Source organism: Ammospiza nelsoni, chromosome 25, assembly GCF_027579445.1.
Source record: "Ammospiza nelsoni isolate bAmmNel1 chromosome 25, bAmmNel1.pri, whole genome shotgun sequence".
Classification (NCBI taxonomy): Eukaryota; Metazoa; Chordata; class Aves; order Passeriformes; family Passerellidae; genus Ammospiza; species Ammospiza nelsoni.
Window position 1 is genome coordinate 3,027,206 of NC_080657.1, and position 23,247 is coordinate 3,050,452.

Sequence of the window (23,247 nt, forward strand, 5' to 3'; positions counted from 1 at the left end):
ACTAAAACCTGCAGGTACTCACTGCTGCCATCGATGAGAGTGGAAATGGTCGGCAGGGAGATTTCCTGGAACGGTGGGGACACGATGGCAACAGGAGGCTGATTCACCCGGGGCTCTGCAACAACAACCCAGCTGTTACCATCACACCACAGGCAGAAAATCCTGGCCAAAAAACTGCAAAACTATCAGCAACAGTGATTTGTGCTTCCAGCACGTTCTACACCAGCTTGGGGAATCAGTGATGCCAAAAGGGGGTTCAAACAGTGTGGGGGTGAACAGCCAGCACATCAGTGCTCTGGGAAGGCTGCACTGCATCAGGTCAAGCACCTACAGCTTCTTGCCACAGTGTGGCTGCTGCTCTGAAAAGTGAAGGATTTTGGTGCATGCTGCCAGCTGCAAAGTCACTGCTTATAAGGAAATGAGCAGCCACAGCACCCAGAAGACCAGCCACACACTCCTGCTAATTTAGGGAGTGCAAGAGGATTCTTTGCCCACAAAGCTTGTACAAAAGTCTAGCTGAAATTAAAGTCTTGCTGCAAAATTAAGGGTTTTATTGACACCTGTGGCTGTCTCTACACACAGGCCACATAAAAAGTGAGGCAGCACAAAATGCTGCATCTCCACCAGCTCATCTGCAAACCAAGTCTTACAATAGGGAATGAGATTTGACTTAACCTGCCTGTGGTTGGGAATGATATTCCTTATGGACAGAAAAGAACCACCAAAGGGGCTTCAAAGCTCTGGTTTCTCTTCAGTTTTTGCTCCTGCTGCTAGAAGCTTTTTGTCAGACTGCAGCTAGTTTTTATGGAAGCAGTGACCTTTCAGGGTGAGGTGTTTGCTGAGCACTTCCCTATCAGGGTTAGAGCTCTTTTATCAAAGTGGTTGGCTTGATACAGTAGAGCAAAAATAGAAGTGTGTTAGCAATAGCTTCCAATCTCAGGAAATTATTTAATATACATGTATATATGTGTGTGTTTGTGTGTATATATATATATATTTACACATATTCTGCAAGTTCACAGCACAATGAACAATCCCCACACCAAACCAAACAATCTAACCCATGGTACAGCTGCCTTGGCTTGTCAGAGATGGGTGAAATCAAGGAAAATCCAACCCCAGCACTCACTTGGATTCACTGTTACATTCACATATCCCTCTCCATGAGCATTCTCCCCATCCACAACAACTCTGAACTCGTACAGGCCAACAGTAAGCTGGAAACAAACACAAAGGATTATTTACCTACAGGTTGGTGGCACCTTGTCAGGACCTATTGGAAGGTCAAGTTCCTGTGCTTTGGCACAGGAGCACCCAGGCAATTGTGCTTCAGCCTCTGCATACACAGCAAAGGAGGGTTTCCAGGCCAAAATGCATTACAGGTATTTTAGTTTACAATGGCTATGCAGAAACCAAAGATTCATGTTTCCCTCTGCCACAGGATTGTCAGTCAAGCTTTATTTTCCAGCAACAAAAGGCAAACAGAAGAGAGATAAGAGAGATTAGTTCAGGTTGTCTGGCCACAGGAATCTGAGCTAGCAGATTGCATTTGAGGTGAAAAAAGCTGCATGTAAGAAGAAAATCTCTTTTTGTGCATTTTTATAAATGCAAGTGTTTCTTCTTTTCCTTCCAGGTGACATGAGCCAGGCAGTCACCTCTTCACCATCCACTATTGAGCCAAAATGAGAGGATGAGGGACCAGGTGCTGGACAACAATCTTGACACCCAAAAGGCTGAAACCCTGACAGAGACCTGCACACTCCTTTCCAAAGGTTTGGCTCTGCATGATATCCTTACTACAGCCTGTAGATTTTTTTCTGAGTGCAGTAGAATCCAGGCTGCTCAAAGGAATGTCTCAAGTACAGAACTGTATATTCACAGTACTTAAGAGTCATTTCCTTGTTAAGAATCCCCACATGCAGGACCTGGCAACCCTTTCCCTGTCAGAGCTTGTCTAAGAGCAGCAGCCAGGACATGCCATGAGATATTGCAGGGCTCTGGTTAATGGAAGCAGCAAGACCCCCTTCCAGTGGGCAGTACAAGGCTCAGACTGCCACACTGCTCCAGGAATATTCCCTCCCCTTGTTACTGTTAAATTGTGCCATTTGTGTGCCTTGTCACACTGCTTGTAGGCAGCTTGTACCTCCTGAAATCAATTTCTTCCTTCCCTCGTGCCAGATCAATCTCCTTTCTCTAAGAGCCTCAGAAGAGGGTTTGCAGCCCAATGTTGGCTGCCTGCCCATCATGCAATTTCCTATTCATCCTGAAACCCCACACAGGTCTTTCCTGGCTGCTGGGGTCCCCATCTTCTTCATCCTGAAACCCCACACAGGTCTTTCCTGGCTGCTGGGGTCCCCATCTTCTCCATCCTGAAATCCCACACAAGTCTTTCCTGGCTGCTGGTCCCCATCTTCTCCACTTGGCATTTAACACAACAGGATATGAAGTAGCCAAAGCTTTACCTTAGACAACTTCAGGGTCTGGGAGTGTTTCTCTGCCATTACTCCACTGTAGTCTTTTGGATGAGTAATCAGCTCCCACTCATAGGAATATGTGGTTCCTTAAACAAAAAGAAAAGGTCCAGATGTTTGTTTTCAAAGCCTGTCTTTCTGCCATGCTAAAGAACTGCAAAGGTATTAAACATTTACAAGGCACATTCTGCTGCACTGTGGAGAAATGAGACAGCTTGGCCTGTTGCTTTTTGGGAATATACCCAGGAAAAGAGACAATCTGTGCTTCCAAACTCATTTACTCTGGAATCAAAACCCATCTTTCAGCCTCCAAGGCAATAAAGAGCTTTGGAACAATCACAGCTCCAGGATAAAAAGAGAGAAAAGCCTTATGACATCCTCAGATGCTGCAGATACAGGAATGCCAATTTTTGAACAGGAATGAATCAATCCCTGCTGCCCACAACATGGAAGACACCTGCCTCTACAGCTCCCACTGCCACAGTGGACAGAGTTAGGAGAAGAACTTTAAAAATATCTACCAACAATTTGCATGATGAAATGAGGAGTGTACAGAATGTGTTCCTCAGCAGGCAAATACCCCAATTCAGATTTTGATCACTCGCTAATACAGCTCAGTTCCTATCACCAAATATAAAGAATAGATGCTAAAAGTACAATTTTTTGTCACACACCACCCTGAGAATGTGCCATCTCTTCCCACAATCTCCCAAATCCACTGGCTTTGTAGCACTTTCCATTTTTTTGTGCCTCACTATTTTCTCTGAGAGGCAGCACAAGGCAATAGCTGAGTATGAAAATTTTCCACAGGAAAGTGCTCTCTGACAAAAGACATTTTCAAGACTGCCCTTATTACATGCCACACAGAATCACTGTTTGCCTTTCCACATCCCCAGCCCTTAGCAGAACTCCCAGGGAAGCTTTACCAGGTGGTGGCTCAGGAAGCACAAATGCATTCAGCTGAACTTCATTCTTTGGCAGGGTCACTTCAACACTGTCTCCAGCAGAAACCACCAGCTCCTTCATAGCTGAAAGGGACAAACACAGAATTGGAGAGGAACAGGGGGGAAAAAAAACACCTTGGTTTCAGTTTATGGAATAAACCCCAGCTATAAATGATGTATTTTGTAAATATCCTGCTCTCATTTCAGGTTTTGCTCTCTTTGTCAATGTAAAAGCTCTAATGGGGGTTTACAATTTTTAGACAAGCCCAAAATGACTCAGTCACCTCTTTCTTTGTAGATACTGTGCTGAAACCTCCTCACCCGGGTCCAGCAGGATGGGAAGGGTTTTACTTGACAGCTTTTTGGCAGAGAACTCAGCTGCAGGCTCATGGCACAGCAAGACAAACACTGCTACTTCCAAACTGCAATTCCTGAGCTTCACAAATATATAAAGAATCCACAGAATTTCATTTTTGAAAAATTGCTTGAGGGCTAAGAGAATTTTTTTTAACTTGCATAGCTGCCACACTGGGTATGGAAGCTCAAGATACAAACTTGGTCCTTTTATTTGTATTTTCTTTTCCACACCCACTCAAGAATTTTCTTGCCATTCCATTTCAAATAAACTGACAGGTTCCTTTTAAAAACTACAGGGTAACCTTGAAAACTATAGCCAGGGACATATTTTTTCTACTTTTTATTAGAATTAAGATAACCAGAAAGTTCAACACATTTCTTAAAAACACCTCTTGGCCTCCTCATCTCTCTCTTCCCTTCCCATTTGCTTTATATTTGTCTTTTTATTATTGGACCTGGGAATTATGCATAGAAAATATTAATTCTTTAGTTTGACCCTGTCAAAGACAATGTTTCAGAGGTATGCACAAAAAATCCAAATTTAACAAATGGGGAAAAAAGGACCTTAGACATTCTGCTATTTTCCCACCTTTATTATCTATTATTTATCTATCTTCCAGTTTTAATAGCTAGTGGAATTAACCACCTTTTTTTTTTTCCTCTCAAATACTCCATCAATCTTTCCCCTCTCAAATACTCATCAATCTTTCACCTTCAAAGAGTTCCAAGGCAAAAAGCAATCAGATCTCATTAGGAAATAATAATAAAAACAAAAACCAGACAAACAGATAAAAGACCTTGGAAAAATTGTTCTTTACATCATCTTTGCATTGTTTAGTAAAGCTAGGAGGCCTTGGCTATGTTAGTGTTCCTAGACAAGCCAATGAAGTTGTTTAAAGCATATTTTCCAGTTTTAGGTGGGGTAAGCCCTTAAAAAATAATAAAAATAAATTAACTTGTCAGCACAAGCAGCCAATGAGCTTCCTGCCAAAACCATCTTTGGATGCAGTGCTTGCCTTACACTTTCCATTTGTTCCCTTGTAAGGGAAAGGCACCCTAAATTCAAAAGAAATTCAGCAGTGAATGTTTCAGGCACTGGCCGAAGTGAATTCTGAGACAGCACACAAGCAGTACACGCCATTCCCTGTGCATGGCCACCCCTCCAGGGAGGGCTGCCAGCCTGCCTGAGGGAACAGAGCTGCCAAAGGGCATTTTGACCCTTGTGCACTTTCAACAGTCTGTTTTAGGAAATAGCAGTGTGAACAGAAACATCAGCATGCTGCAGAGCAAGCAGGGCTAACAGCCAAGTACTCTGTTCTCCACGGCTGAACTGGGCAGGGACACCTCAGGGACACAAAAGAATCACTCACACCCTTTTTTGAGCACACATTAAGGTTTCTGCTCGATTTGATGGATAGCACTGTGCCAAGGCTACTGGAAAAACACTTCCCAGGACTCTGCCCTGCATCACATCTCAGCCTTCACTTGGGGAATTGAGATATCCTCATTAATTCCCAGCTGTCCTCACATGCATTGGTCACAAGCAGATTTATGATGCTCAAGTCCCATTCCAGACCCTCAGGAATTACTGGGATCCAACAGCACATGTGCTGACACAGATGCCTCAGTATTCTCTCCAAGGTACCATAACTATCTATATATCTATATATTTTTATACATATTCTTATATATTTTATACATATGTAATATAATCTATATATAATATATATAGATATATAGAGACATAGATATATAGATGGATAGATATAGAAATATACACATACATATATAGATATCTATATATTTTATACATATTTTATATATATTATATATATTATACTCTATATATATATCTATATATGTGCATATATATCTATATCATATATAGATATTTATATATATTTATACATATATTTATAAATATTATATATAATATAATCTATCTATATCTATATATAATATATACCTGTACAGATATATAGATATTTATATATATATATTTATACATGTATTTATAAATATTATATATAATTATCTATATCTTTATATTTGTATATATAAAAGATAGATAGATAGATAGATAGATAGATAGATAGATAGATAGATAGATAATTATGGTACCTTGATACCATATATTTACAGATATATTTATAATATATCTATATATTTTAATCTATCTATATTTATCTATTTTATATATATATATAAATAATATAGATATGAAGATGAAGATGAAGATATAGAGATATAGATATAGATAATTATGGTACCTTGGCACCATATATTTACATATATATATATATAACATTTATTATTATTATTATTTATATTTATTTATAATATATCTAGATATAATTTTCCACACTGCTGTGGCTGGAAAAAGCCTGAGCAGGTGCCATTTGCTGGAGCCCCCCAAGTCCTCACCTGGCGTGGTGGCAGCAGTGCTGGGGGCAGCAGCAGTGCTGCTCTGGGCTGTAGTGACACTGCCATTTGTGGGCACTCCACTGGGCACAGAAGTCTCTGCCTGTGCCTTTGCTGTGCTTTTCACTGGCACAGGGCTGGCTGTGGGCAGCTGAGGGTGGGCATCACCAGGCTGCCCAGGCTGCTCAGTCTTCCCTGCAGCTGTCAAGTCCAGTGCCACAGGGCTGGAGAACGTAGCCAGCACTGAGGATTCTGGTGCAGATGTTCCTGTGTGGACCTGGAAAGGAAGAACTTGTCTGAGTTTGACCTGAACACTGAATGGCAGTTTTAAGTTGCTCCTCCACAGTTAAGGAGGCTGGAAAATCCCTGGTTTGTTTTTCCAGAAGCAGGAATTTTTACAGCTTCCTCTTCTCTCTTTCTGAAGTTTCTCCATGTTCTTCCTCCAGAGCAGACATTTCTACCCCAGCTGAACACCAGATTTAGCTACAGCATTTAAGTACCAAGGCTGTTGATGTGACAAATATAAGAGAAGATCCAGGTTCAAAGTTGCAATGAGTGGAGGTAAAAGAACAAAAAGGTGGGATAAGACAGAGCCTGAAGACAGGGACCACAAACTGGGGTTTATTTACTCTGGCTGTGATTTCCTGAATCCATGCAGTTGGCCAGCATGAAGCAGGAGGATGGCAATGGCATTTTTATGTAATAACTGAATTGTTACAGCAAGAGGACATTTATTTTGGAATCACTCTTCAAAGCAAGGTGAGCTGACACACAGAGCTCCCTGCATGCCTGCCCCAGGAGATGCTGTTGGGCAGGGAGAGGAGCTGGAGGGCACAAACTCTGCTCACATCCACACAGGATGAGCCACTGGATTGAAAATAATCAGAGTGGCAGGAACAATTTCCATTCTTTCATCAGAAAATTCCTTTTACTTAGCCCCATTCCAGCTCCCAGCCTACCAGGCCATACTCCTGACAATTTCCCTCCACCATGAAGTCCATGTGTGTAGCACTTTTTGTTTTAGCTAACTCTGTTTTGAGAACATCTGCTAAATATTTAAAATGGAGCAATTTACCATCTTTGACTCAGAAATTGCTTTGGAGCTGGATTTCCCACCACTACTGCCCATTAGAGGAGTCATTAAAAGCTCATATTGGAGGAAATATACTCAATATACTTTTAGACCATGCTGCTGGCATTCAGTCCAGGAAAAAGGAACTGGGAAAACTCTCCAGATCATGGTGGGCAACATCCTTGTCAGTAAATGGGCTGGGCTTTAGAAAACACTAAATGTTGGTTGTGAAAATAAAGCTGTGCTGCCCACACTGAACACCCAGCCAAGCCAGAAGCAGCAGGGAAGGCACTCAGGGCTTCTCTGCAAGGTTTCTGTTTCAGCCTTGGGCAAATAATTTCCTCTCACCATATCTCAGCTCCCTTTGCTCACAGAATGGAAAACAATTGTTTGATTAACATCTGAGCTGTATGTACCAAGGAATCAAACACTATTTGTTGGTGTTACAGACATGAGCTGTCTTCCTTTATTTGGTTACTTAATAATGGGCTCAACTTAAACAGAAGTATGGATTCTTTGGAATCTATGCAGGGAAAATCTGGCATGCTGCTCTTCCTCAGTGGCCCCAGGACAGCTGGATGTCCCAAGCTGTATCATCTTCCACCCACTGACAACTGCAAAGGGTACTGACTCCCTTCCCTCAAGATAAAGTTTGAAATGCTGACAGGAGAAAGAGGGAACAGCCAGGCAGGAACCCAAGTGAGACTCTTTAGGAAAGGCACAGGAGCAGAATGTTCCCATGACTTCCTACCATTATGGGAAACAACCTTTTGTTTCTCAAGAATCAACCCAGAAGGGTCACAAGAACAGGAGCCACAAAAAACATACAGGAGATCCACATTCACCTGCTGGTCACAGCAGAGTCCCCACTTTGCTTGGCAATATTTTCAGGGAGCTGAATGCTTTCTTGACTCACTTTTAATTCCCAAAAAACCCCCACTTTAGAGTTAAGAGAGATCCTCTTCCTTCCAAAAATCTTCAGGATGAATTGACAGCCAAATGTCTGTGGAGAGCTGGAATTAGATAAGCTTTGCCTGGGGCAACACAACAGTCAAAAATGCCTCTAATGCTTGCAAGCTGAGACATTTCTTATCTCTGCTCCATAACTCTGAATTCTTTAAAGCAAAGAACAGATTATTTCGTTCTTGGGGATAAATGACAAGGAGACTAGAAGTTTGCCAGCTGTCCTATCTTATTAGCTTAGAAAATAGAGAGGAGTGACACATTGGCCTGAGTCAACACAGGAGCCTCAGACAATTTTGATTCCACCCCTAAATGCCTTTGGCCTGAGACAAATAACCCAGTGTCCTTGTCTGGGAGTCCCATGTCTGGGAGAGGGACTAGAGCAGCCCTGTGCTCAGAATCCACACTGAGCCCAAGTTACTTGAGAGAAAAATACCTCTGTCCTGGAAATTACTTCTATTTTTTAATTTAAATAGCCTGGTCTGAAATCACAAAATGGGCTCTTTTCAGCTTAGATGGTTTCCTTCTGTCTGCAGTAAGTGCCACATCTGTGAAGTCTTTTAAGGTACTAAAATGTAGGTAATGTCACAAACCATTACAGAGTTAGTGCTGGTGGTAAAGAGACATTTCCTTGTTCCTTGTGGATGAAAAGCTTGCAGGAAGTGTGACAGCAGGAGCCAAACAGTGGGTTTGATGTGAGGGCAGGAATGAGTTCTCTGGCTCTGTTGCAACACTCCTGCTCCAGCCTTTCCCATCTGTCTGCAGAGCTGCTGCAGTGCTGCAGCATCCCTGCTCCTCAGCAGTGCTACAGTTAAATACTTCTCCTGACTGGCTGTTAAATGTGTGGCTATAATTTAAAATTGACAAGGAATTTACAATGAGACAGAAAAAAACCTGTCACTCACTTTAATGAAAAAGTACCAATCTCCCTAAGTTAAGGGCTGATGAGCAGGATGCACTGTGGTTTATCCTGGTTCCATTGCATGGATACAGTAAAACCAGAAATTAATGCTCAGTGCACATTAGCAAATGTGATTGCAGATGGCTGTGGAGCCATCAGAACTGCAAGAGGAAAATTAAAACCCACAGAGGCAACGTTTCCCCAAAACTATAATTTTCCTTCTCTCTGAAGGAGAGAAGGAAAGCAAAGGAAAATATTTACCTTCCATACATTCAATGCTCAGCAGCAGCAGAGCAGAAAAAGCACTTTGATTTCAAATCTCCTTTCCTACTTCAGGTGTTTGATGCTCTCAGGTGTGAACAGCCAGAACTGTCCCCATCAACCAATCCCTCCTAAATAACAGCAGGAAACACCCAGCCATGTGCTCCATGGATTGGGCCAAATGTAGCCCAGAAATTCTATTGATTTCAGCATGGGTGTAACTTTATTTTGGTCCCAGCTTGGAATACCTCACTCCTGGAAGGTCTGGCCATGTCCCAGGAACACAGCCCCCAGTGTTTTATCCTTGGCTCACATTAAACTGCTCTTGGATTTGAAGTGCAAGGACAGCTGCAGAGCTGGCTTTGCATTTTGCAGGTAAAGTTGGATGGTTCAATAATCCTGGAATTAGCCCAGGTGGGTATTTTAATTCTTTCTTCTCCTCAAAAACTCCATCCTAAACATCAAAAATGCAAATGCCAGGAATTCCATCATGTCACTATATTTTTGTAGAATGTTTTTAGTTTTTATATTTAAGAATTTGCATTTTGTTAAGAGCCATGGACTTTCTTATTAGCAAAAATCATCAAGGAAAATAAAAACCTTTCCCCAGCAGTGGAAAGGTTAATGTCAATGTGCACCCAACAGTGCACATTAATGACAATGGGAGCAATTCCTAAAGAAGGGAAATCCTGCATGTTGAGCAACATTTAGAAGCTGATTTATCAGTGTAATTTAATATTTGTAACCAGTTTACTAGACACACACTGGACTGTAATAGCAGGATAACCTGGAAAGCAAAACTGCAAAAAGAACAAGTAGGGAGATGTAAAAGCTGCTCCCCAAGAGCAAGAGAAAACATTTAAAAGTGGCTGCAAAGACATCTCCTCACATGTGTGACAGCTGAGAGAATGGGGTCACCATCTCAGCTCTACTCCTAGGAGGAGGAAAGAACAGGGAGGGTGGAAATGCTGCAGCATTGCAGGGGAGAGAGAAATCTGAGCTCAAGTCAGCCTCAAATGCTGAGGGGGTTCTGGAAAATCCAACATTTGTCAGGTTTTAGTGCCTGGTTTCACATGTCACCCTGGCTGCCCAGCAGTGTCCCTTGGCTGCTCGCCACATCCTGCTCCAGGGTGGTGGCTCAGGCACTCACAGCCCTACCTGCAACCAGGATTTGAAAAAGTCAGTCATTTCCAGAACCAGAGGCACCAGTTTTGTACAAAGGCAAATCCCTGAAACGTGGCAAAAGCTATTTCAGGAGCAGTTTAACAAAGTAGAGTTATATTGCACCATCAGGAGTGCACAAGCATTTTTGAGATAAGGCTCCAAAAATCATTTGCAGATGTAAAAATACAAACATCACTTAACAATTCAAATGTGCCAAATTCTCTGTAACATCATGATGTACTGGCTTAACACTGCATGTATTTGGAGTAGAGACTAAACTGATTTCATTCACCCAGTGCCAAGGTAAGCTTTGGAGGATTTGAGAAACTGGAGCACTCCTCAAAAAAGAGAACATTTGGAATTAAGATGCCAACTCAAGCAAGCAGATTGACATCAAAATACACTGTGAGCTCTATGCATGACTCTATAAAATAATGCATTTAACTGCCTTGATTCAGTATTTAAATGAAAACAGCTTTTTTAATTGTGTGGATTTGAACAGGTACTTTTACAGGTAACAGTTTTCAGCTCTCATATAATTCCCACTGACATGTCACCTTTCCTTCTCATCTGGCAAGCACACTGTGTGATTATACAGAGGATAAGCATTATTAGAGACTCCATCCTGCCTTACATTCCCACTTCAACACAGTTTATCCCAGCTAAGAAAAGGGGAAAAAAATCCACCCCAAAACCCAAATAAAAACCCAAACCACTGGCTGTGCCTTGTTGATAGGAGGCTGAAAATTGGTAACTTGAAAAGTTATCCCATCAGTTCCAAGTCAAAATCTACCTAAAGCCAGACTGAGGAGGGGAACAGCTGTCCCAGACTGCCCCACCCATCACTCACCTGGGGCAAGTCACCATCAGCATCCTGTGACCTGTTCACATTATTGCTCTTAGTAAGGATTGGGCTTCTGGGGTTCAGTTCTCTTGGATTCTGCCCATTTCTCAGCAAGTCTTGCTTTTGTTTTTCTTTCTCAGGAGCAGCTCTGTCTGCCACTAGGTGCCTCAGGACCTGATCCTTCAAGTGTTCTGTTGCACTTTGGCTGCTTCTGGAGTTCTCTGCCAGATCCCTTCTCAGGAGCTGCACCCTGTCATCTGCCAACCTCCACTTCTGCAAGGATCTCCTCAGTCTTTTCTTCCTCTGGACACGGATATCCCAGTCCAACCACTTGTGACTCCAAGTCTTCCCATCACCTTCCACATGGAAGTTTAACAAGTGCTCTGTGCTTTTTGATTTCTTTAAAAACACCAAAACAGAATCTGAAAAGCCAGTTTTGTTGGCCTGACAGGTGCCAGGCATGGTGCAGTTCACCTGGATGCACATATTCTCCAAGAACCAAAAGGCATCACAGGTGGGGTGCTGGCAGCAAGTGGTCTGACAGGAGCTCAGAGTGTGGAACCCCTCCAGAAGCTGCAAATGGTGACCTGCCCACGATGTCAAACGGCCACCAAGCAGGATCTTCCCCAGCTCACACTTAGATCCGTTCCAGTTTGCATCTGGGAAAGAGGAGGGAACACAAACAGACAATTCTCAGTCCTTTAAAGCAGTGGGTAATAGATCTCATCACTATTTGGGACACAGGAAAGTAAATCTGACTTCTGAAATCTCTACCTGGCCTCACTATCCAGCACTTACACAAGATTTGAAGGAGCAATCTGCTCCTCCTACCTAAGCCACCACCATCCTTTCCAAGAGCAGAAGTGACGACAGAAATGTTCCTGTTTCAGAGGAGCCCATAATGCCCACACTGAGCAGCTGGACCAAGGTCACACAGCAAGATCAGAGCCAGAAACTGAACCCCAAAATGCCAAGCACAGCTCTTTAACCAGTTATGGCCCTGCCTCTCTGCCCAGAAGGAAAACACTGCACACAGTGGCACTGGCCTGGTGCACAGCACAGAGGCATTTTTAACTCTTCCATGCTGATATTTGACATCAGTTGCTTATTCTGACTGAATTTGCTCCACTTGGGAAGTTGCTAACAGGTTCTAGAAAAGAGTTCTGCAAGGCAAAGCCTTGCCACCCACCCTGCCATGGTGTTTTTCATTAAAAACCCTCAAACATTTGACAAAAATTTCAGTTAAGAGTCAAGTCACTTCAGGTCTCAGCTCTGCAGTAAGGCAGCAACTGCTTTGCATATGGATTCTTTTTTTCTTAGCATGAAAATTTTGAGTGCTTGCAGGGATCAATGGATTAAAGGCTTCCAAAATTCAGAGCTCTGCAGATTAAGGACTCCCTAAAAATAGCCTAATGACCTATGGGACTGTTCCACTGTGCTGTGTTCAGCATCCAAGCAATAACAGGTCATTGGAAGATTACTTTACAAACAGTGTTGCTAGATGGGAGTTGTGCAGCTGGAGAATATGCTCCAGATCTGGCTCCCTCCCTGTCAAGAATGGAGTTCTTGAACACAACACAAATGGGAAACGTTTTTCTCCATTAAAATAAAGTATGAATTTAAATTACAATATCCTGATTGAGAATGAAGTTGAGTTTAGTGACCAAGTCATGGGGACAGAGCTCGCTGTGGGTGTCTGAACCCACCACTGTGCAGAAGGGGGAGAGCACTGAAATGTGTAAAAGAAACTCTGCAAATGTTCAACAGCAAGAGAAGAAGAGAAGTTGATACCAGGATTTTTAAAAACCTCAGCACCCTTGTCACACCTCATCAACACACAGCACTTCCTTGGAGAGAGAGCAGACAGGGAATCTGTGTGCCCAGGGCAGCTGCCAGCCTCATCACACCTGAAATACCAGGACTGGCACTGTCACAGTCACAGCAGGGAGAAATTCCTGGCACCAACCTGATGGGGCTGGAATTAGAGCAGAATATGGAACGTGTGTACACACCAAACCCATGTGTATGCACACACACTCTCTCCAGACCTGGAGAAACAATAACAAATTGAAGAATTACACCACCCCTGTGAATTTCAATAGGATTTCATCCACTCAGATCTGTTTTGCCTGTAAAATTCCCTTTCTGTTAAAGGTGAATCACTGTTGCTAATATATCCTGAGCATGAGGGAAATGTGCTGCTTCCCACATCCCTAAAATCCTTCCTCCTCCTCCTCCATCACTGCTCATCCATCTCTCCTCATGTGTCAGGCCTGGCTCACACATACCACTCAAATTAAGGCTTGATATGGAAGCAGTGAAATTCAGCAGCAGTTTCTAGTACCAGGCTTGGAACTGGGGCACACACAGAATGGGGCACATTTAAAAGAAAAATGTTCCCAGGGAAGATATCCCTTGTGACAAATCACTACATAACACAGGTATTATATTTATTTATCTCAAATGTAAAGCCTGGATCCCCAAAAATATCTCAGCATGTCAGAGCCATGACTTAGCCTGGATGACACAACACTGCCATGCTGAGAACATTCTGCTTCTCTTTTAACACACTGCTAAAACAAGATTTGAATAATATTTTGGCTACATTTCATTTCTAGAACTCTGTTAATGGCCACTTGGGACATATTTCTTTGAAATTAGCCAGTATGTTCTTCTGAATTGCTGTACATGGACAGCTTAAAACTCAGATAACTCTCAGGAATGACAGAAGTGAACAGGCAACTCCCAGCACACCAGATGTGAATTTTCCACAGAGACATACTGATTTTCACTTTGCATTTTCAAATTCCATGGCCTTTGCTGGGCATCAAACATTCAGACAACTCTACATGCCCTGGGAGAAAACAAAAGCTACACTTGCAGTCATTTGTGGAAAGTAGAAACATTCTTGAGGATGAGTTCCCTCCTAAGCTCAGCACCACACAAGTCACAAGACACCTGCACAGTGGGAGTGCTTAGTCACTTTTCCATCCTGTTTTTGTCACATCAGTGCAGAAAACTGCTCTTCCCTGGAATTCAGGAGTTCCTGTCCCAGGGATGCAGCTCCCAGCCTTGCTGAGCTGCAGGGGAATGGAACACAGAGCTTCTATTAATAACTTCAGGTTTACAGACTTGCCCAGGCAGTTAATCCTGCCTGATAGCAGATTAATGATTAAAGACTTGACTCTGTGGACTTTTTAAACCTGCCACACAGTCACTCAGTCAGTTATGTCAACACAGCCCCCTTGTGTAACTCCACATGACCATGCTCATTTCTAGGCAGCCAGAACTCCTCCTCAGCTTCACAAACAAGCCCAAAATAACAAAAACTCTGCAATGGAAAAAACGTCCACATCAGGGTAGCTATGCCCATATAATTATATTTATTTCTGCACACGCAAAAGCTTTAATTTAATGGACTCTTCACTCATTTAACAGTTGGAATTGGTGATCTCAGAGCTGCACTGTTCCAATCTTAACAATTCTGAGTCCTGGCTTTAACTCTTCCAAGCAGAGCAGCCCTTAAACACATCAACACTGTCTAGAACACCCTCTAGGAGCTCTAACTCTGAACTTCCAAGAAATTACTAAAGCCAGGAAATGCAGGCAGGAAGCTCAGTTGAAAAGGAAACACTCATCATTCAAACACACAGCCCTTAGTAGGAATACAAACATGTTTTTCCAGGGTCTGAATTAGCTGATTAAAATCACACAGCTCATTAGCTTAATCAAATCTGCCACTGGGAACTGTCCAGGAAGGACCAGCAACACAGCAGGGACGCTGCACATGTCCACATAACTGGGAAACAAAACAAACCAACCCCCTTCCCAAACCAAACATCACACAATCCATTAGAGGAAAACTTCCATCCAAGCCACTAACTTTGTTATTTACTTGAGCAGGAGGTTGGTTGCTCAAGTTTGAACAGGAAACAATAAAAAACAAACATACCCACTGCCTGTAGGCAAATAAAGACTTCTGACACACTGCTCTTGGGAAGAGCATTAAACATCTTAGGGCTAAAAAATATTCCTGCCTTTCCAGGTTGATTTCCTTAAATTAAATTATTTTCCAGATTATCACTTGTCCCTTTGTCAAAAATTAAGGTCAGAAAAAAGCTCTCTCTGAGATACAAACTACACTTTTGAGAGCTCATTTAGCAGCTGCTAAGGGTGGTGCTTTGTTTGGTTTGAAAAAAAACAACAACTGCTTTGGTTTCTCAGTTAAAAAAAAAAAAAAATTAAAAAGGAAACCAATAAAAAACCAACCCTATAATGTCTACCAGTAAATCATTTCACTTTTCTCTCAGAGTATTTTAAACAACTAAGAGGGATAAAGAACATAAAAATCCACAGACAGAGTCCCAGAGAGAACAGAAGAGTCACCTGCAGAGGAGCACGAGGCACACAGGCAAGTGCACAGGTAGAGCAGCTGCAGAATTCCCAGCTCCCTCACAGCTCTTCCCAGGCAGTATCGGGACAGGAACCGGGTGCTGATGCTGGGCTTGGCTTCCAACCTCTTCTCCATGGCCTTTGTGGGCAGCAGCAGGGTTCTAGAAACACGCAGGGGGTGAAACACAAAACATCCTGTGGCAATTGAAACGTTCCTGCACGGATCCAGCCAGAGTGCAACGTGAACAGAGCATTTGTGGAGGAAGAGGAACGTCTTATCAGCTGGGATTAGTCCAGCTGTTGCTAAGGAACTATCAATGCCTGACACCAAAATGAAATTTGTAGTGGCACAGCTCCCAGTGCTGAGTGCAGAGAGCCTTTCCCTTGTGGTTTTCTCCTCCAGACCCCATTTTTCATCTGATATCACAATAGCTGTCCACTGGTATCCAAACAGGCATTCAGGAAATTCCAATTTCATATATGCCTGAGGACTGGACACCCAGCAGCAGCATGAGGATGACACAAGCAGGGACAACCCCTGCACATCTGCCTGGAGATGTCACCATAGGCACGTCCGTGCTGGCTGGTGCCAGCCACAAACAGGGAAATGACAGCACAGCAACACAGGGAAACTGGGAACTAACGCCCTGGTTTGCTTCTTGTTGTGCTCCACAGGGCAGAGATCACCAAACTTCTCTGCCTTTCTAATGCCAAAGGCTATTTAATAGCCTTACACGCTAATTGAATGCAAATTATCTCTAGGTGACGCGGTAGGAGAACATTAATTATTTCACAGTATATATATATATATATATATATATATATAATAAATAGTATCTATTTTAAGGGAGCAATGAAAGCATCATTAGGCACTAAACGGCATTAAATAGGCCAGTTCTGAGAATGTAAAGGGAATGCTGTGACAGAGGGAATGCTGTGGCAGGGAATGCTGTGGCAGGGAATGCTGTGACACACAGGGAATGCTGTCACACACAGGGAATGCTGTCCCAGGGAATGCTGTCACACACAGGGAATGCTGTCACACACAGGGAATGCTGTCCCAGGGAATGTTGTCACAGGGAACGCTGTCCCAGCCGGATCCAGCAGCGCTCCGCAAACACCCAGAGCTGGTTACACCTCGAGGAATTGCACTCAACCGTCCGCAGCAGAGCAGGAACAGACACAGGAGCAAAACTTCACGGGGATGAAGGTGTAAACACACGCCCGTTCACCCAACAGGTCCTGGAGGGAACTTTCCGCCGCCCCAGCCCCGGTGCCCGCTCCTGCCCGGCCGGAGCCCCAGCACGGAGCCCCCGCGGCCGGGCCCGGGCCCCGCGGGAGGCGCAGCGCTCCGTGCCGCCGGCGCGTACGTACCAAGGGCGCATGGCGAGGCTCGGCGGCTCCTCAGCGGCTCCTCGGCGAGCTCAGGCGGGCACCGGGCGCCGGGCACGGCCGGGGCTCCGGCGCGGCGGGCCCGGGGGCACCGCGGCCTCCCGCCCCGCGGCCATGGCGGCGCACGCTCACCCGGAAGCTGAACCGCCGCCCGCCGGCACCAGGGCTGGGTCCGGCCGTGCGGGCAGTGCCAGGGCTGTGGAGTCCCCGGCGCTCGCTCCGCCGCCGCTCCCGGTCGCACCGGGCGGGGCGGGCGCGGAGGCCGCGCAGCCACAGGTGATTTGCCCACAGTTCCGCGCGGAGGCGGCGGCTTCGGGCACCGCCCAACAAGGCCGCGCGCGGTTGGCCGGCGGCGCGGAGGGGGCGCGCGGATTGGCTGCGGGGGGAGGCGGGGCCGGCGGCGCGCGCCCGCGGGCGGGGCGCCGTGAGGGAAGGGACCGGAGCCGTGAGGGAAGGAGCGGAAACCGTGCGGGACAGGGCCGAGGGAAAGGAGCGGAGCTGTGAGGGAAAGGAGCGGAAACCGTGCGGGAAAGGGCTGAGGGAAAGGAGCGGAGCTGTGAGGGAAAGGAGCGGAAACCGTGAGGGACAGGGTCGAGGGAAAGGAGCGGAGCTGTGAGGGAAAGGAGCGGAAACAGTGCGGGAAAGGACCGGATCCCTGAGGGACGGGGCCGAGGGAAGGAGCCGGAGCCGTGAGGGAAGGGGCCAAGGGAAGCCTGCCCGCGTTCCCCTCTAGTCCTTCAGCCCCGCTTCCCAGCCATGGCCTCGGACTCCGGGGACGGGCTCGCCACGCTGAAGCGGTGCCTCAGTGTGCTCAGAGACCCGAGGAACGACAGCGAGCAGTTCGCAGCGCTGCTCCTGGTAAGGAACGGCGGGATCGCCTCCGGAGGGGGTAAAGGGGAGGGCAAACACCCTGCTGAACACGGGAGTGCCCGGGGGATGTGGGAAGGGGGATTGGGAGCTCAGAGCAAAGCTGCTTCAGAGTTTTGGGGTTCCCTTCAGCAAAGCAAGAGAGCCTGGCCTTGACCTGGGTGTGTGGAGAGCCAGTCGGTGCTGCCACACTGTTGAAACATGTAAAAATGTCTGGATTAGCACTGGAGCAAGTGCCAGCTCAGTGCTTACTTCCTTGCACTAAATAAAGTTGGTTTGGTTTCTGATTTGTAGCAATTCCATCTTGTGCATGTACCAATTCCTTTTGCTATGCTCACTCTCACTCCTGTTTTGCCTCGTAGGTGACCAAAGCAGTCAGAGCTGGAGAGGTGGATGCCAAGACCCGCCGCCAGATCTTCGATGCGATCGGTTTCACATTCCCGACCCGCCTGCTGATCTCCCAGCAGCCCCCAGCCGACTGCCCCCCGCACACCTTCCGTGCCCTCGGCCTCACCCTGCTGGCCTGTTTCTGCACCGACCCACAGCTAGCTGGGCACTCCCAGATCCTGAACAAAATCCCGACCTTCAATGACATCCTGCTGTCCCCCTGTGACCCAGACTGCACATCCATGGTTGATGATGTGTACCAGTGCCTCAGTGCTATCCTGGCTACAGCCAGGGGCCCCAGGGCGTTGGTGACCAAAGGGACAGTGTCTGCCCTGTGCCAGGCCTACCTGAGTGGTGGTCATGGCTCTGAGCGTGCCCTCACACTGCTTGTGGGGCTGTTGGCTGTAGCAGAGGCCAAGTGCTGGCACAGAGATGCTCCACAGCTCCTGGCTGTGCTCAGCAAGCTCTCCAGTGACTTCCTCAAGGCTGAAGACATGACCAAATTTGAGCTGTGTGAGGTTCTGCCTCGCTTCATCCCCCTGTCACATCCTCTCACAGAGAGCTCTCAGGGCTCTGAGTGCCTGTGCAGGCTTTACAAAGGGCTGGCTGACGTTTTGGGCAGCAAACTCAGCCAGTCCCAGCGGGACCCCGCTCTGAAGCTCGCAGCCAGCCTCGTGCAGGCCTGTGGGGCTGAGTGGATCCCAGTAGGGAGAGCTGGCAGCAAGTTCCTGGCCCTGCTGGTGAACTTGGCTTGTGTGGAGGTTCGCCTGAGCCTGGAGGAGCCAGATCCCCTGGAGGTGGAGGGCAAGAAGGAAGTGGTGACAGCCTGCTATGTCCTTATGGAGATGGGCATCCAGGAGTGCCTGAGGGAGGAGAACCCTCTGCTAGAAAACGTGCAGAAAATGCAGCTCATGAGGATCATGGAGGAGGCATTTGGAGCTGTAATATTCTACCTGAGACAGGTAAGGCAGGGCTGTTAACAAAGAGCGGGTTGTGGGGGTGGCTCTGTGTGGAGCAAACTCTCCCTCTTGTTCCACTGTGATTTCCAGACCTGTGGTAGTTGATGTACAGTGACAATAATGTGTCACTTTGCTTTCTTCATGCAGGTTAAACAGGAGGAGCTGCAAGATCCTTTCATCTTTGCCTCTGTTCGAGTCCTTGGAGCCTGGATGGCAGAAGAGACATCCTCCCTGAAGCAGGAAATCTGTGAGCTCTTGCCTTTCCTTGTTGATTATGCCAGGATGCTTTTCAAGGAGGGCAGCCCAGCTGAGAGTCCTCCCCAGGCAGAGCTGGTCAGCACTGAGGGCTCTGCCTTACCCCAGGATGCTCTGAGGTGAGCATTTTCAGCACACATTTATTGCATTTTAGTGCAAACCTGCTCAAATATTTTATTCTATTTTCATTCTCCCTGCAGTGCCACTTCCATGGGGCTTTCTCCCCCAAGATGGATGTAAATGCAGGGCTCAGACCCATTCTACCTCATGCTCCCAGTTTCTTTCCCCTTCCAGATTTCTGCTCCCTGGCTTTTGCCATTTGACAGCAGAGGACAAACCCCGGGACATCCTCATTGCTGAAGGGGCCCCAGCACTGCTGTGTGAGTACTTCCTGCAGCAGTGGGAGGTCCTGACCTCCGAGCCCACGGCCCCAGCACCTCTGACAAGCACTGAGATGAGTCTGCAGACCATGTGTGGGATTTTCCTTAACCTGGTTGTGACTGCTCCAGACCTGGTCAGGTAACAGAGCTGTGGGGGCTGGCTCTGAGGTTGGCAGTGGGAAGAAAGCTTGGAGGATCCTCAGGCTTGGATCCATGTGCATCAAGCTTGAGGATCTGTTAACCTGCCATGCTGAAAAGGAATATTCCTTTTTCAGCCCCAATTCCATTATATTTTTGGTGCTGTGTTTAACCGTGACATTCTCAGGTGCTTCTGGCTCTGCTCAGGAAATGTGTCAAAAAGAGTTGATTTTCTCTCTAGGCGTGACAAAACCTTTTCCTCCTTGATGGATGTGTTGCTGAAGTCTCTTCCACTTCTGCTGCCCCAGAAGCATCACCTGGTTCTGGCAGCAAACGTTGCCACTCTGGGCCTGATGATGGCCAGGATCCTGGCAGGGTCAGCAGGTAAAGGAAGTTGCCATTGGCAAAGCTGCATGGGCAGACACCAGGAGCTGGGGCCGGGCATGTGGGCAGTGCCAGGGCTGCAGAGCCACAGGTCTGGGCTGGACAAAGCAAATAGAAGGGAAACTGGTCCAGCTTGTCATTAGAAAAGTGATAAACTGCCGGAATCTGGGCTGTTTGGGTGACCTGGAAAGGCCCAGGGTGGCCTTGGACAGCCCGCGCTTCAAAGGACGAGAAGAGGCTTCAGATCTTTTCTCGGTCTCGGTGTTTATTAATTGTTTATCTAAAAGATTTTCTCTTGGCCCGACAGAGGTCTGCACAGCAGCCAGCCATGAGCACACTGAGAGCCCACGGGGCGGTCACTTATCTTTATACTCGAAATTACGTATACAATATTTATCATTTTTCCCCAATACCTTTTACCCTTATTAACCAGTGCACTTTTAGTAATAACCAATCCCAAAGTGCCAACATCACCACAGAAGATGGAGGCCAAGAAGAAGAAGAAGAGGACACGCCCCAATTCCTCCATCTTACTTCTTTAGACCCCCCTGTACAGAAATCTTAAACCCTGTGTTTTACACTCTAATTAACTTACCCCTTCACCATTCACCCCAGTGAAATCCTCCCATCCTCATACAGGTGTCGTCTCCCGTGTAGGATCAAAGTCCAGCCACCAGACACTTCTGGCAACATTCCAGGACTCCCGAGCCCCCCAAGGGTGGACTCGGCCTCTCTGCACCTCAGTCCTGAGGTGCTGAGATCCCACAATAAACCAAAAATGTTCAGGAGCAAGGAATGCGTGAAATAATCAGCATGGCGTGCTGGGATGAAGAGATTTCTAGGGCAGGAAGATATTCTGCTCCACGGGGCCCTTCTCTGAGTGGGTGAACTACATTGTAACATTGATTTCCTTTTCTCCCAGCCCTCCAGGGAACACAACGGGCCAAGGAGTTCTTTGGAGCTGCCATTGGCTTCCTGTCCCAGGCCCACGTGGCTCAGGCAGACCCCAGCAGTGACAGGCTGGCCCTGGCCGTGTCCCCCGCCTACGCCAGCGCCTGGGACGACATCGCTGAGCTCTGGTTCCTGGGGATGCAGGCCTGGGCTGGCTGTGTGCCACTGCTCCCCTGGCTGCCACACACCGCTCTGGGGGCACGCTGGCTGCAGGGAATGGCACAGCTGCTGTCCCAGGTCACTCCAGCCTCTGTGGATTGTGAGCTGGTCGCTGCGTTCCAGGCCGTGCTGGTGGAGCTGGCCAGAGCCAGCCAGCAGTGCAGGGATGTCATCCTGTCCCACCAGGGCACGGACTGGGCCAATCTGTATGGAATGGCAGCTCTGGAACAGTGTCTGGCTGAGCAGAGAGGAGCCAGCAGCACTCCAGGTGGGAAATGAACTTGCACAAGGTCTGTTCAGCACTTCTGCCAGATGGGCACAAAAAAAACCATTTTAATGACCAAACTTCACAAAACTGGAGTGATGCAGCAGCACCCAGCATGATCAGCACTGTCCACATCTGTGTGCAGAACTGCTTCCCCTCAGAGCATTTCACCTTGCCCTTGCTCGACCTGTTGTGAGGATTTCTCTGTAAAAACAGCCTGTTTTGTTATTAAAGATATTTCGTCAGTTTGTTTTTTTAAACTCCTCAGTGCTGGAATTTCTTTCTGCCCAGGGCCCTGACAGGATGCTTGCTTCTCCTGTTAGTCACAGTTTTGTCACAGTAAGCCCTGTAGGTTTTCACCTTATTTTCTCTGACTCCTGCACTTATTACTAACTACACATAGAACCCTGAAAAAGGCAGGAATGGGAAAAGCTTTATTATTTACTGATAGCACTGGGAATAACCACTTGTGACTTGAAGATGCTGTGCTGCTGGAGGATCCCCCAGTTAATATCCTCCACTGTTACCATCATCCCAAGTTCACACCTAGAAAACAGGCAAAGCAAGTAGTGCTGGCAAGGTTTTGCCCCATCAAACACTTGCACGAAGTACATCCATGGGATTTTCTATGCTCCCTCTCGCTGCCAGGATGAGATGTACAGGGAGAGATTTCCACTCTTGCAAGGTGAAGGATTTGGTCTGCTCTGCTCCATTTAGGGTGTGGAAGCCAAAATGGGTGAGCTCCTCCTGCTGGAGAAGAGAAGAGAAGAGAAGAGAAGAGAAGAGAAGAGAAGAGAAGAGAAGAGAAGAGAAGAGAAGAGAAGAGAAGAGAAGAGAAGAGAAGAGAAGAGAAGAGAAGAGAAGAGAAGAGAAGAGCCACATGCACCGTGGAGTAAACCTCTTGTAGCACCGGCTTTCCAGTTGCAGTTCTGGGGTCCCGCGTTGTCCCGAGGGTGTTTCCCAGGAGGAGCGGCTGCGCAGGGTGGCTGCAGAGGCTCAGGCTGATCCGAGCCGCGCTCCCTGCTCCCGCTTTTCCACCAGGTGTCAGCCGAGGAGTTCTCTGGGAGCTGCTGCCTCGCCGGGACCGCTCTGCTGCCAGCCCGAGGCGCTGATCAGAACTCATTGGAGGGGGCTGAGAATCGTCTGATCAAGGGAAAATCAAGCACGAAGCTGCTCAAAAGGAGGGCTGGCTCTGGGTGTATTCCTGCTTTACGCTGTGTTTTTGGCTCGCTGCTTTATTAGAGCGAGTGCCTTACACAACTGGAGAGGAGGCTGCTGCTCAGGGAAAGTATCTTTAGATCTTTTCAGCTCAGCCCTGAG

At 46.7% G+C, this 23,247-nt stretch overlaps 2 protein-coding genes across 2 annotated transcripts in view; one reads left to right on the forward strand and one right to left on the reverse strand.

The window, feature by feature from the left end:
• Nucleotides 1–17,361, reverse strand: part of KIAA0319L (KIAA0319 like) — a 31,119-nt gene extending 13,758 nt beyond the window's left edge. The window contains exons 1-8 of the mRNA XM_059488857.1: nt 17,165–17,361; nt 15,785–15,951; nt 11,405–12,057; nt 6,197–6,470; nt 3,398–3,499; nt 2,463–2,560; nt 1,130–1,217; nt 23–115 (exon numbers count right to left, since the gene is read on the reverse strand). Of these exons, the coding sequence (XP_059344840.1) occupies nt 23–115; nt 1,130–1,217; nt 2,463–2,560; nt 3,398–3,499; nt 6,197–6,470; nt 11,405–12,057; nt 15,785–15,926 (1,450 nt within the window). The 5' untranslated portion in view covers nt 15,927–15,951; nt 17,165–17,361. The remainder of the gene's footprint in view (nt 1–22; nt 116–1,129; nt 1,218–2,462; nt 2,561–3,397; nt 3,500–6,196; nt 6,471–11,404; nt 12,058–15,784; nt 15,952–17,164) is intronic.
• A 262-nt stretch (nt 17,362–17,623) lies between these two features.
• On the forward strand, nt 17,624–22,187 carry NCDN (neurochondrin). The gene is made up of 6 exons (XM_059488863.1): nt 17,624–18,040; nt 18,412–19,398; nt 19,543–19,769; nt 19,945–20,169; nt 20,410–20,552; nt 21,475–22,187. Exons 1-6 carry the CDS (start codon nt 17,939–17,941, stop codon nt 21,939–21,941), a joined length of 2,151 nt encoding a protein of 716 aa, XP_059344846.1. The 5' UTR covers nt 17,624–17,938; the 3' UTR covers nt 21,942–22,187.
• The last annotated feature ends 1,060 nt before the right edge of the window (nt 22,188–23,247 follow it).

Coding starts and splice junctions, on each gene's coding strand:
- NCDN (XM_059488863.1), top strand. CDS start 17,939: ATGGCCTCGGACTCCGGGGACGGGCTCGCCACGCTGAAGCGGTGCCTC. Junction 19,770..19,944: donor TTACCCCAGGATGCTCTGAG/GTGAGCATTTTC, acceptor TTCCCCTTCCAG/ATTTCTGCTCCCTGGCTTTT. Junction 20,553..21,474: donor GATCCTGGCAGGGTCAGCAG/GTAAAGGAAGTT, acceptor CTTTTCTCCCAG/CCCTCCAGGGAACACAACGG.